At 43.8% G+C, this 12,592-nt stretch overlaps 1 protein-coding gene across 5 annotated transcripts in view; it reads left to right on the top strand.

Annotated features, from left to right (window-relative positions):
• Positions 1–12,592, top strand: part of RANBP3 (RAN binding protein 3) — a 119,911-nt gene that overhangs the window by 33,927 nt on the left and 73,392 nt on the right. For all 5 annotated transcript variants that reach the window (XM_077273264.1, XM_077273283.1, XM_077273274.1 and 2 more), the window contains exons 3-4: positions 8,705–8,741; positions 8,833–8,919. In XM_077273264.1, the coding sequence (XP_077129379.1) occupies positions 8,705–8,741; positions 8,833–8,919 (124 nt within the window). The remainder of the gene's footprint in view (positions 1–8,704; positions 8,742–8,832; positions 8,920–12,592) is intronic.

Genomic DNA, 12,592 nt, shown 5'->3' with positions numbered 1-12,592 from the left:
TGTGTGGCGCATTTTGTGTTTGTGTTCATATCCCCGTGTGTGGTGAGTATCCCATGTCGGGGCCCCACCTTAGCAACTGTACGGTATATACTCTTTGGCGCCATCGCTCTCATTCTTTAAGTCCCCATTGTTCACATCTGGCAGCTGTCAATTTTTCTCCAACACTTTTCCCTTCACTTTTTCCCCATTATGTAGATAGGGGCAAAATTGTTTGGTGAATTGGAACGCGCAGGGTTAAAATTTCACCTCACAACATAGCCTATGACGTTCTCGGGGTCCAGACGTGTGACTGTGCAAAATTTTGTGGCTGTAGCTGTGACGGCGCAGATGCCAATCCCGGACATACATACATACACACATACACACATACACACATACACACATACATACACACATTCAGCTTTATATATTAGATATACCTGTATGTAATCTCCTGTATATAGTATATACCTGTGTGTCATCTCACCTATATATAGTATATATCTGTGTGTCATCTCCTGTATATAGTATATACCTGTATGTCATCTCCTCCTATACATAGCATATACCTGTATGTCATCTCCTCCTGTATATACTATATACCTGTAGGTAATCTGCTCCTGTATATAGTATATACCTGTGTCATCTCCTCCTGTATATAGTATATACCTGTATGTCATCTCCTCCTGTATGTAGTATGTACCTGTATGTCATCTCCTCTATATAGTATATACGTGTCATCTCTCCTGTATATAGTATATATCTGTGTCATCTCCTCCTGTATATAGTATATACCTGTGTGTCATCTCCCCTGTAAATAGTATATACCTGTGTGTCATCTCCTCCTATATATAGTATATATCTGTATGTCATCTCCTCCTGTATTAGCTCTCGTTCACACATTATTTGGTCAGTATTTTTACCTCAGTATTTGTAAGCTAAATTGGCAGCCTGATAAATCCCCAGCCAACAGTAAGCCCACCCCCTGGCAGTATATATTAGCTCACACATACACATAATAGACTGGTCATGTGACTGACAGCTGCCGGATTCCTATATGGTACATTTGTTGCTCTTGTAGTTTTTCAGCTTATTAATCAGATTTTTATTTTTGAAGGATAATACCAGACTTGTGTGTGTTTTAGGGCGAGTTTCGTGTGTCAAGTTGTGTGTTGAGTTGCGTGTGGCGACATGCATGTAGCGACTTTTGTGAGATGAGTTTTGTGTGGCGACATGCGTGTAGCAACTTTTTGTGTGTCGAGTTGCATGTGACAGGTTAGTGTAGCAAGTTGTGTGCAGCAAGTTTTGCGCATGGCGGGTTTTATGTGTGGTGCCTTTTGAGTATGTGCAAGTTTTGTGTGAGGCAACTTTTGCATGTGTTGCAACTTTTGTGCATGTGGCAATTTTTCTGCGTGTGGAGAGTTTTCCATGAGGTGAGTTTTGCACGTGTGGCGAGTTTTGCATGTGGAGAGTTTTGCTCGTGTCGAGTTTTGAGCGGCGACTTTTGTGTTTCTACTTTTATGTGGCGAGGTTGGTGTATGTGTGGTGAAATGTGCACTGAGGGTGATATGTGTTCGAGCACGTGGTAGTGTGTGGCGCATTTTGTGTGTGTGTTCATATCCCCGTGGTGGTGTGGTGATTATCCCATGTCGGGGCCCCACCTTAGCAACTGTACAGTATATACTCTTTGGCGCCATCGTTCTCACTCTTTAAGTCCCCCTTGTTCACATCTGGCAGCTGTTAATTTGCCTCCAACACTTTTCCTTTCACTTTTTCCCCATTATGTAGATAGGGGCAAAATTGTTTGGTGAATTGGAAAGAGCGGGGTTAAAATTTCACCTCACAACATAGCTTTGACGCTCTCGGGGTCCAGACGTGTGACTGTGCAAAATTTTGTGCCTGTAGCTGCGACGCCTCCAACACTTTTCCTTTCACTTTTTCCCCATTATGTAGATAGGGGCAAAATTGTTTGGTGAATTGGAAAGCGCGGAGTTAAAATTTCACCTCACAACATAGCCTATGACGCTCTCGGGGGCCAGACGTGTGACTATGCAAAATTTTGTGGCTGTAGCTGCGACGGTTCAGATGCCAATCCCGGACATACACACACACACACACACACACACACACACACACACACACACACACACACACACACACACACACACACACACACACACACACACACACACACACACATACATACATACATACATACATACATACACACATACATACACACATACATACACACATTCAGATATATATACATATATATATATATATATATATATATATATATATATATTTTTTTTTCATAGAGAGATAGAATAAAGGACGGTAATTCATCAGATGGCTTCTGTGAAAATCGATGCAGGAGCCGACAGGATAGAAGAAATAGATTACATACAGTAAATAAATATAGCATGGGTAGATACATAGATGTCAGTGACAAATACAATTAGTACAGTGTGGGTGCAAATTAGGGGAAATAATAATAAATATATTCCTGTTCTATGTGTAGATATTTATTCTACCTATTCTATTGTCAGTGTGATTTTACTGTACACCGCACTGAATTACTGGCTTTTCTCTCTTAACACCCGTGCGTATTTCTCGCAAGTCACACTGCTGGTCCGTGTGTAATCTGTATTTTTCTCGCCCCCTTCCACATTTTTCTCGCCGTGTGTAATCCGTATTTTTTCTGCGATTTTTTTTTTTTTTTTTTTTTTTTTTTTTTTCTTTTTTTTGCGCAATACGGTGACAAACGCAGCATGCTGCGATTTTCTACGGCCGTAGAAGACGGTAAAATACGGCTGATAGGAGTTGGGCCGTGTGTTATGCGTATTTTACGGATGTATTTTCTGCGCTCATACGTCCGTAAAACTCGCTAGTGTGACGCCGGCCTTATGCTGCATTTTCCTGGCAGTGTTCTCACATTAAAGGGAACCTGTCACCCCCAAAATCGAAGCCCACTGGCATCAGGGGCTTATCTACAACATTCTGTAATGCTGTAGATAAGCCCCCGATGTATCCTGAAAGATGAGAAAAAGAGGTTATATTATACTCACCCAGGGGCGGTCCCGCTGCGGGCTGGGTCCGATGGGCGTCACGGTCCGGTCCGGGGCCTCCCATCTTCTTACGATGACATCCTCTTCTTGTATTCACTCTGTGGCTCCGGCGCAGGCGTACTTTGCTCTGCCCTCAACAGGACAGACAAAGTACTGCAGTGCGCAGGTGCCTCTCTGACCTTTCCCTGCGCCTGCAGTACTTTGCCCTGCCTTTCAAAAACAGAAAAAAAAAGGCAGCAAAACTTACGTGCCCAGATCTTGGAACAAATGCACTGCAGGGTGCAGCCAGCCCATAAAGCAAGATGTTAGCAACACAGGTGCAAAATACCAGATCAGCAGCCACTCTCCACATACCCATTCCTGGAGGGGGTGACTGCCCAGTATACAATTGCACAATAAAGGCCCACATAGGGCGTTGTTCACACAAGGGTACAGCATAGTGTCTGGTTCACAGCCTATTAGTCACGCCCCTACTTTTCGCTTAGGTGGGCTGGCCAGCACTCTCTCAATGCATCCAAGTGCGAACACCGCTCATGCGAGACCGAACGTGTTTGAGCTTGGCTGCACCCCGAAAAATATAGTGCAAAAATATACAAAATTAGTGAGGTATTGGTTGCTATTTTGGCCAAAATACGCAAGCTCGTACCCCACGCCAAGGGTCCCCATGCTTACGTGTCCTACACTAAACTAAATAGCAAAGCCACTAGACTCAATTTCTACAAAAATTCAATTATGGGCTGGCTGCACCCTGCAGTGCATTTGTTCCAAGATCTGGGCAGGTAAGTGTTGCTGCCCTTTTTTTCTGCTGTAGAAAGTTGCCTCCTGTCACCCTAGGCTGGTTCTCACGGTCAGCTGACTGCGAGAGCTAGAGTGTAGGTGATTGCCGGAGATCTCCGGCGGTCATCTACAGGCTCTCCTATGTCTGGATGTCAGGCATCCAGATGTAGCAGAGCTGGACTCGTCGTGGGACACTCGTTATTAAGGACTGCGTCGGACCAGGGAGTATACTGTTGGTTTATTTTTATTTTTTTCAGAAGATTGATGGCTTCGCTTGGATTACCAGTGTAATAAAGATGGCAAAACTGTGTGGTGTTTTATTTCATTCAAGTACTTTATTCTGTGTGTGTGTGTGTGTGTTTTATTAACCCTTTACCAACTATAGGGTTAGTAATGGATAGGTGTCTTATTGACGCCTCTCCATTACTAAGCCGGCTTGGGCTTCTTTCACACTTCCGTCTTCCAAATCTGCACAGGATCCGTCAAGACGTTGAAATGACGGATCCTGTGCAGATTGTGGAAAACGTGTGCACTGGGCCCTTCTTTCTGACGCACCCATCGAGCCTATGTGCACCTGTTGTGTATGCGTCTTCGCAGCGGTTTTCCGCAGCAAAAATGCATACACAACACAAACCAGGTTAAAAAAATAAAAAAATCGCAGTATTCTCACCTACCGGCATCCCGCACAGCGATGTTCCCGGCAGCTAGCGTTCCTAGTAATACATTGCGAAATCTCGCGAGAAGTCGCGGTCTCGCAAGATTTTGCTGTGTATTACTAGGAAGTAACGCTAGCTGCCGGGAGCATCGGTGACGCTGCGCGGGAACGCCGGTAGATGAGAATATTGCGGATTTTTTTTAATTTTTTTGAATTATTTTTAACATTATATCTTGTTACTATTGATGCTGCATAGGGCAGCATCAATAGTAAAAAGAGAAAGCGAGAGAGAATTTCCCTGATCTTTGAAAAGGGACCCGTCGCTGGATTCCTGCTTTTCACAGGCAGCGACGCATCCAGCGCCCATAGGCTTCCATTATAGCCAGTGACGGGCAGCGCAGGATGCGTCGCTGACCGTTTTTTTTTTTATTATTTTTTTTTTCCAACGCGCAGAAAAAAACGTTCCTCTGAACGTTTCCTCTGTCCGACGGACCGTTTTTTTTAAATACAGGATCCAGTGCAGGACGGATGAAACAGATGGCCATCCGTCACAATCCGTCGCTAATACAAGTCTATGAGAAAATGCAGAAATTTTTTTTGCAGGTCAAAAAACAACGGATTGTGACGGGAGCTGAAAGACGGAAGTGTGTAAGAGGCCTAAATGTCACCTTACAATACAAAGGTGACATGAACCCCTTCACCCCCGGAGTTGTTTTCGTTTTTCGCTCCCCTTATTTCCAGAGCCATAACTTTTTTATTTTTCTGTCAATATGGCCATGTGAGGGCTTATTTTTTGCGGGGCGAGTTGTACTTGGTTTTACCATGTCATGTAACAGAAAACGGGACAAAAATTCCAAGAGCGATGAAGTTGCAAAAAAAGTGCAATCCCACACTTGTTTTTTGTTTTGGCTTTTTTGCTAGCTTCATTAAATGCTAAAACTAACCTGCCATTTTGATTCTCCAGGTCATTACGAGTTCATAGACACTAAACATGTGTAGGTTCTTTTTTTATCTAAGTGGTAAAAAAAATTCCAAAATTTGATAATTAAAAAAAAAGTAGCGCAATTTTCCGATAACGGTAGCGTCTCCAATTTTCGTGATCTGGGGTCGGGTGAGGGCTTATTTTTTGCGTGCCGAGCTGGCGTTTTTAGTGATCCATTTTGGTGCAGATACGTTCTTTTGATCGCCCGTTATTGCATTTTAATGCAATGTTGCGGCGACCAAAAAAACGTAATTTTAGCGTTTTGATTTTTTTTCTTGCTACGCCATTTAGCGATCAGGTTAATTCTTTGTTTTTATTGATAGATCGGGTGATTCTGAATGCGGCGATAACAAATGTGTAGGTTTTTTTTTTGATTGGGGCGAAAGGGGGGTGATTTAAACTGTTATATATTTTTTATTATATTTTTAAACACTTTTTTTTTTTTCTAATTTTGGCATGCTTCAATAGCCTCCTAGAAGCATGCACAATTCGTTCGCCTCTGCTACATAAAGGTGAAGCACAGATCACCTCTATGTAGCAGAAATGCAGGGTTGCTTTGAACGCCGACCACAGGGTGACGCTGAAAGCAATCGGCCATCAACAACCATAGTGGTCTCCCTCTGGTTGTTATGGCAATGCACCGATGACCCCCGATCATGTGACGGGGGTCAGCGGTGCGAGTACCTCCGGCCGGGAGCGCTAGTTAAATGCCGCTGTCAGCGTTTGACGGCAGCATTTAACTAGTTAATGGGCGCAGGCGGATCGCGATTCCGCTCGCGCTCATTGCGCGCACATGTCAGCTGTACAAAGCAGCTGACATGTCGCGGCTTTGAGGTGGGCTCACCGCCGGAGCCCACCTCAAAGTGGGGGTTCTGCCAGATGATGTACCATTCCGTCAGCTGGCAGAAAGGGGTTAACCCCTTATTACCCCATTTGCCACCGCTACAGGGCAGTGGGAAGAGAGGCTAAGCGCCGGAATTGGCGCATCAGATGTGCCATTTCTGGGGCAGCTGGGGGCTGGTATTGGTAGACGGGGGATGAGGGGGGCAATAACCTTGGCCACGCTCTGAGCTAGGAATATCAGCCCGCAGCTGTTTGGTTTGCGTAGCCTTTCTGGCTATAAATTATAGGGGGACCCCACGTCTTTTTTTTTTTTTTTTTTTTTTTTAATAGCCAGTAAAGGCTATATATACAGCTGCGGGCTGATATTCATAGCGTGGGAAGCTCCATGGGTATTAATCCCTTCCCAGGCTACAAACATCTGCCCCTAGTCGCTGGCTTTCCCTCTCTGGCTCGGAAAATTGCACGGGAGCCCACGTCAATAATTTTTATTTTTTTTTTTCAATTTTTTATTTTTTAAATTAAACAGATATTGCATTTAAGGCCGGGGTCACACTTGCAAGAAATTCTCACCTCAATACCCGGCACTGCTGCCAGCACTCGGACTGGAGCGTTCAGCTGCATAGAAATACATGCAGCCGCACGCTTCGGTCCTGAGTGCCGGCGGCAGTGCCGGGTATTGCGAGAAACTCGCACGAGTCTCGCCTCATGTGTGATCCCAGCCTAACTCTTTATGTACCATTTTATTATGTTTATTACTAAACATCGGGCTTGGTATTATCTATAGATATATCCATCTATTATCTATCTATCGTATCTATTGATAGATAAATAGATAGATAATAGGTATATCTATAGATGTATTTATCTGTGTGTATAAACATTATTCTTCAATGGAGTAGGTAAAAGAGGAGGTTGGGCAAGGAAATTAAATCACAATTTTTTTTTATTTTTTTTTATTTCCTGTATATCTTTATTTGGCTTAGGCTACCGTCATACTAGCAGTATTTTCCATCAGTAGTTGTAAGCCAAAACCAGGAGTGGGTGATGAATGCAGAAGTGGTGAATATGTTTCTATTATAATTTTCCTCTAATTGTTCCACTCCTGGTTTTGGCTTACTAATACAGACGTAAAATACTGACCAAATACTGCTAGTGTGACGGCAGCCTTACAAAAACACACACAAATCCGCATGAAAAACACGTAAAAAACGCAGGTGACCTGACAGTGACCTCAGATGCAGATTTTACTTGCGTCAAATCCCGAGCAAATACTGAGCCATTCCTGACCGTGGAAACATACCCGAAGATTCCTTTCTGTAGGAGATTTTCATTGCTGGAGTAGGAGCCCACGTGACTCCTGGTCCATCCATGCCTTCAGCACAGTTACCTGTTTTTTGTCAGTATGCAATGTTTGTAGAAAGCTGCTAATCAATTATGTAGGTGCTATCAACTTTCTGGACACTGCTACATCTGCAGCAGAGAAAACTGTGTCACAACTGCTGCACCCAGAAAAGTGTTACATCGCTGATATCAGGGTCTCTTTCCCTACATTATACTATTCTCAGATGAGGTAGCAAAAATCTGGTGACAGATCCCTTTTAATGGGATTCTGTTACCAGGTCTTTCCAATCCACATCTGAGAGCAGCATGATATAGGGCAGAAACCCTTATTCCAGTTGTGTATCACTTATTTGCTGCAGGTTTAATGAAATCAGTGTTGTGCTGAGCGCTGTGTAACTCCGCTTACACAAGTGATTGGCAGCTTTCTGCTTATGCACAATTAGGGGTGAGGGTGTGGCTGCACTACTTGGCATCTCTAATGATAATCTGCCGATAACACTGCGATTTTATAAAAACTACATTACGCAGTCCAGTAAGTGACACATAGCTGGATTCAGTGTCTCTGCCCTTACATTATTCTGATTTTGGGTTAGGCCCAAAAAACCTGGTGGCCATTACCCTTTTTTCCAGTACATTGTGTGGTAAAACTAATGGTGTCTTTCTAAACTACAACTTGTCCCGCAAAAAAACAAGCCCTTACATCACCATAATGATGGAAAAATAATAAAGTTATGGCTCTGGGAAGGAGGGGAGCGAAAAATGGAAACTCAAAAAACGGGAAAACCCAAGGTGATGAAGGGGTTAAAGCAATGCCACACCCTGGAACAGAAAAGTGACCAGACACTTCTCATATACAGTCACCCTACAATTTTTTTCCCACCACCTCCTCCACCTTTATCGAACAGCTGCATCATTTGTCTTTGAGTGCAGGTGTTTAGATGGTCTAGGCCAAAAAGTGTCTCCCTATAGTTACAGAACCTTGTGTTGCTCATACGTCTCATCATTATAGAATGAGGAAAAATGCAAAAAAACTGATGTATGTATCCTGTTTTATAGAGGTCTGCTGACGGGTCAAGTCCAGAACAAGGTGAAGGTAAATTATTTAAGAAAAAAAAAAAATTCCTAGTTATGTCAATACTGAAATGTTTTTAATGGGGTAATGTTAAAATATTTTTATTGTTCAGATTCTGACAAAGAGGATGGAGGTTACTGTCCACCTCCAAAGAGAGAACGTACATCATCCTTTTCTCAGTTTCCCCCTTCTCAGTCCGGTAAGTCTTTTTAAAGGGAATACAAGACTTGTGTGTTATTTTGGTTGTGTTTTTTTTTTTTTACACTTTATGAATATTTTCTGATGAAAATTATTATTATTTTTTTATTTGTGATTTGAGGGCTGCCATCTTGATTAACTTGCCACTAACAACAATGTAGGTCACAGAAAGCTGTAGATTGTATAGATAAGTCATGATCTTTTAGTAATTGGTTTCTTTGTGAGGAATGCAAAAAAAATTCCAGTTCTTCAAATTTTATTTTTTTTATAGCATATTTACTTTGCAGCATAAATGACTGCTTATTTTTATTTTGCAGGTTAGTGTGATAATGTTTTTTTTTTCTTGTGTGATATGTTGGCATACCTCATATCCCAATATTGTTGTCATCGTTTTGGCTTACAGATTTTTCATTCTTTCTCAGGCAGCTTTATTCTTCGGGTCAGTACGATTACAGCAATACCACAATTAATTCATTTTTTTCTTTGTTTTGGCCCTTTTACACAATAAAAACTATTTTATAGAAAATTATTTTTGCATCGCTTTATTCTGAGAGCTGTAACTTTTTTCCACTGACTGAGCTGTGTGGTGGCTCGTTTTTTGCGGGACAAGATGTCGTTTTCAGAGATACCATTTTTATTTACATTAGTCTTTTTCATCATGTTTTATTGCACTTTTTGTTCGGCGGTATGATGATTAAAGCATAGTTGTTTCCATTTCAAAAAACTGACCGTCACATCCAAACATAGACTAAGTGTGAACAGGTGCTGAACCTAGAACTAGAACTCGTATACAGGCAAGTAAATAAGGCAGCAGCACACTGCGGCGCTGAAACATGCAAACATGAAACATGAAAACTGAATTACTGCACTAGAAATATGAAAAATGAGAGCGTTTAGCGCATAAAAATGGCCAATTTTATGTGTACCTGGTAGCCACTTTAGGGCGCATCTCGTATACCAGGTCCTATGCTTTCCTTTCCTCACTGAGAATAAACGTCTCCATGTGAATGGGTACCTGTGAAACCTCTTCTTAGACTAACATTAAAGCATAGTTGTTGTTTTTTTTCTTCTTTTTTTTTTTCTTTTTTTTAAAGAGCTTTTCTTTTTTTACATTGTCCCACAATGGCTCATTATCCTTACAGTGAGAGATTGCTGATCTGATATTCTGCAATGCTTCTGCACTACAGGGCATCAGAGAACCATCTGACAGGCAGGTAGGAGGCATGTCAGCTCTTGCTCTCAGCAGGCGCTCACATGCCACATTCCCTGAAGGACCTTGCGGCCCCGGGGTCGCCATGATTGCATCGCGTTGTGCCAATGGAAGCAGAGAGGGAGCTCACTCCTGTGATGCAGCTCAATGTCGCTGTCACTACTGGCAGCGGCATCAAAGGGGTTAAACGTCCAAGCGGTGCTAGCACTGATTGTTGGCATTACTGCATGGTGTCAGCTCTCGCATAGAGCTGACACCCGCACCCGGTCGCTCATTGTGAGCCAGCGCCGTTTCTTACATATATGGCTCCTGCGGCGCTATTTATCTATATAGATATAGAGTGCATGTTGGAAAGGGGCTAACATGCTCAAACTGATGAAAGGGCCTCTTAAAATGAAATATTTTAGCACAAAGTGTATGTTAAAACCAAGCACAGGCACTGAGTGCACCTTCCACCTACCGTATTTTCCGGCGTATAAGACGACTTTTTAACCCCTGAAAATCTTCTTAAAAGTCGGGGGTCGTCTTATACGCCGGGTATCGTCTTGTACGCCGGGTGTATGTGGTGGGTGGGGGTGGGGGGGAGTGGTCCTGATGACGAAGAGGGGTTGTCTCACAGGAAAGTGTTTGGAGTATCCCCCATTACCTCATCATAGCGCTGCAGCGTGGGGTCTCTGTGCTGGGAGCGGCGGCTGCTGCTCCTCTTTGTGCCGCGTGGGTGCTGTGCTGTGGGGCGGCGGCTCCTCTTCTGCAGTGTGGGGCCTCTGTGCTGTGGGGCGGCGGCGGCATATTTTCATGCAGTCAGTCGGGGCTCCTCCGGCAACTCCTTAAAGCCCGGAGGCCCCGCTGGCAGCTCCATTGCTATGATGCGGTGGCCTCCGGGAAAATGGCCGCTGCTCAGATTCAGATCTCGTCTCCCGAGATCTCGGGACGAGATCTGAATCTGAGCATGCGCCGCCCCCAGCGGCCATTTTCCCGGAGGCCACCGCATCGCAGCAATGGAGCTGCCTCCGGGAAAATGGCCGCTGCTCAGATTCAGATCTCGTCTCCCGAGATCTCGGGACGAGATCTGAATCTGAGCATGCGCCGCCCCCAGCGGCCATTTTCCCGGAGGCCACCGCATCGCAGCAATGGAGCTGCCTCCGGGAAAATGGCCGCTGCTCAGATTCAGATCTCGGGACGAGATCTGAATCTGAGCATGCGCCGCCCCTAGCGGCCATTTTCCCGGAGGCCACCGCATCGTAGCAATGGAGCTGCCGGCGGGGCCCCCGGGCTTTAAGAAGATGCCGGAGGAGCCCCGACTGACCGCATGAAAATACTCCGCCGCCGCCCCACAGCACAGAGGCCCCACACTGCAGAAGAGGAGCCGCCACCCCACAGCACCCACGCGGCACAAAGAGGAGCCGCCGCTCCCAGCAGAGACCCCACGCTTCAGCGCTACGATGAGGTAATGGGGGATAGTCCACTCACACTTTCCTGTGAGACGCCCCCTCGTCGTCATCGGGACCACTCCCACCCAAAAGGCACATATTCACTGGCCCTATAAGACGACATATGGCGTATAAGAAGACCCCCGACTTTTAAGAAGATTTTATATTTTAACTGGAAAAGTTGGGGGGTCGTCTTATACGCCCAGTCGTCTTATACGCCGGAAAATACGGTACTTATTTTTCATCTATCGCTGCTCTCTTTGTTGATTGACAGCTCTGGCTTTACCGAGGAAGGGGATAGATGGAAAACACAGTGGCTTGTCGAAGTGTTCAACCTCCTTTGGCTTTTTACTTATTTTGTTACATTACAATCTCTGTTTTAACCCCTTCATGACCCAGCCTATTTTGGCCTTAATGACCTTGCCGTTTTTTGCAATTCTGACCAGTGTCCCTTTATGAGGTAATAACTCAGGAACGCTTCAACGGATCCTAGCGATTCTGAGATTGTTTTTTCGTGACATATTGGGCTTCATGATAGTGGTAAATTTAGGTCGATAATTTCTGAGTTTATTTGTGAAAAAAACGGAAATTTGGCGAAAATTTTGAAAATTTCGCAATTTTCACATTTTTAATTTTTATTCTGTTAAACCAGAGAGGTATGTGACACAAAACAGTTAATAAATAACATTTCTCACATGTCTACTTTACATCAGCACAATTTTGGAAACAAATTTTTTTTTTGCTAGGAAGTTATAAGGGTTAAAATTTGACCAGTGATTTCTCATTTTTACAACAAAATTTACAAAACCATTTTTTTTAGGGACCACCTCACATTTGAAGTCAGTTTGAGGGTTCTATATGGCTGAAAATACCCCAAAGTGACACCATTCTAAAAACTGCACCCCTCAAGGTGCTCAAAACCACATTCAAGAAGTTTATTAACCCTTCAGGTGTTTCACAGCAGCAGAAGCAACATGGAAGGAAAAAATGAACATTTAACTTTTTAGTCACAAAAATGATATTTTAGCAACAAT

This window comes from Ranitomeya variabilis, chromosome 1, assembly GCF_051348905.1.
Source record: "Ranitomeya variabilis isolate aRanVar5 chromosome 1, aRanVar5.hap1, whole genome shotgun sequence".
Classification (NCBI taxonomy): Eukaryota; Metazoa; Chordata; class Amphibia; order Anura; family Dendrobatidae; genus Ranitomeya; species Ranitomeya variabilis.
Note: the sequence above shows the minus strand (reverse complement) of the source record. Positions and strands in the feature narration are given on the sequence as shown.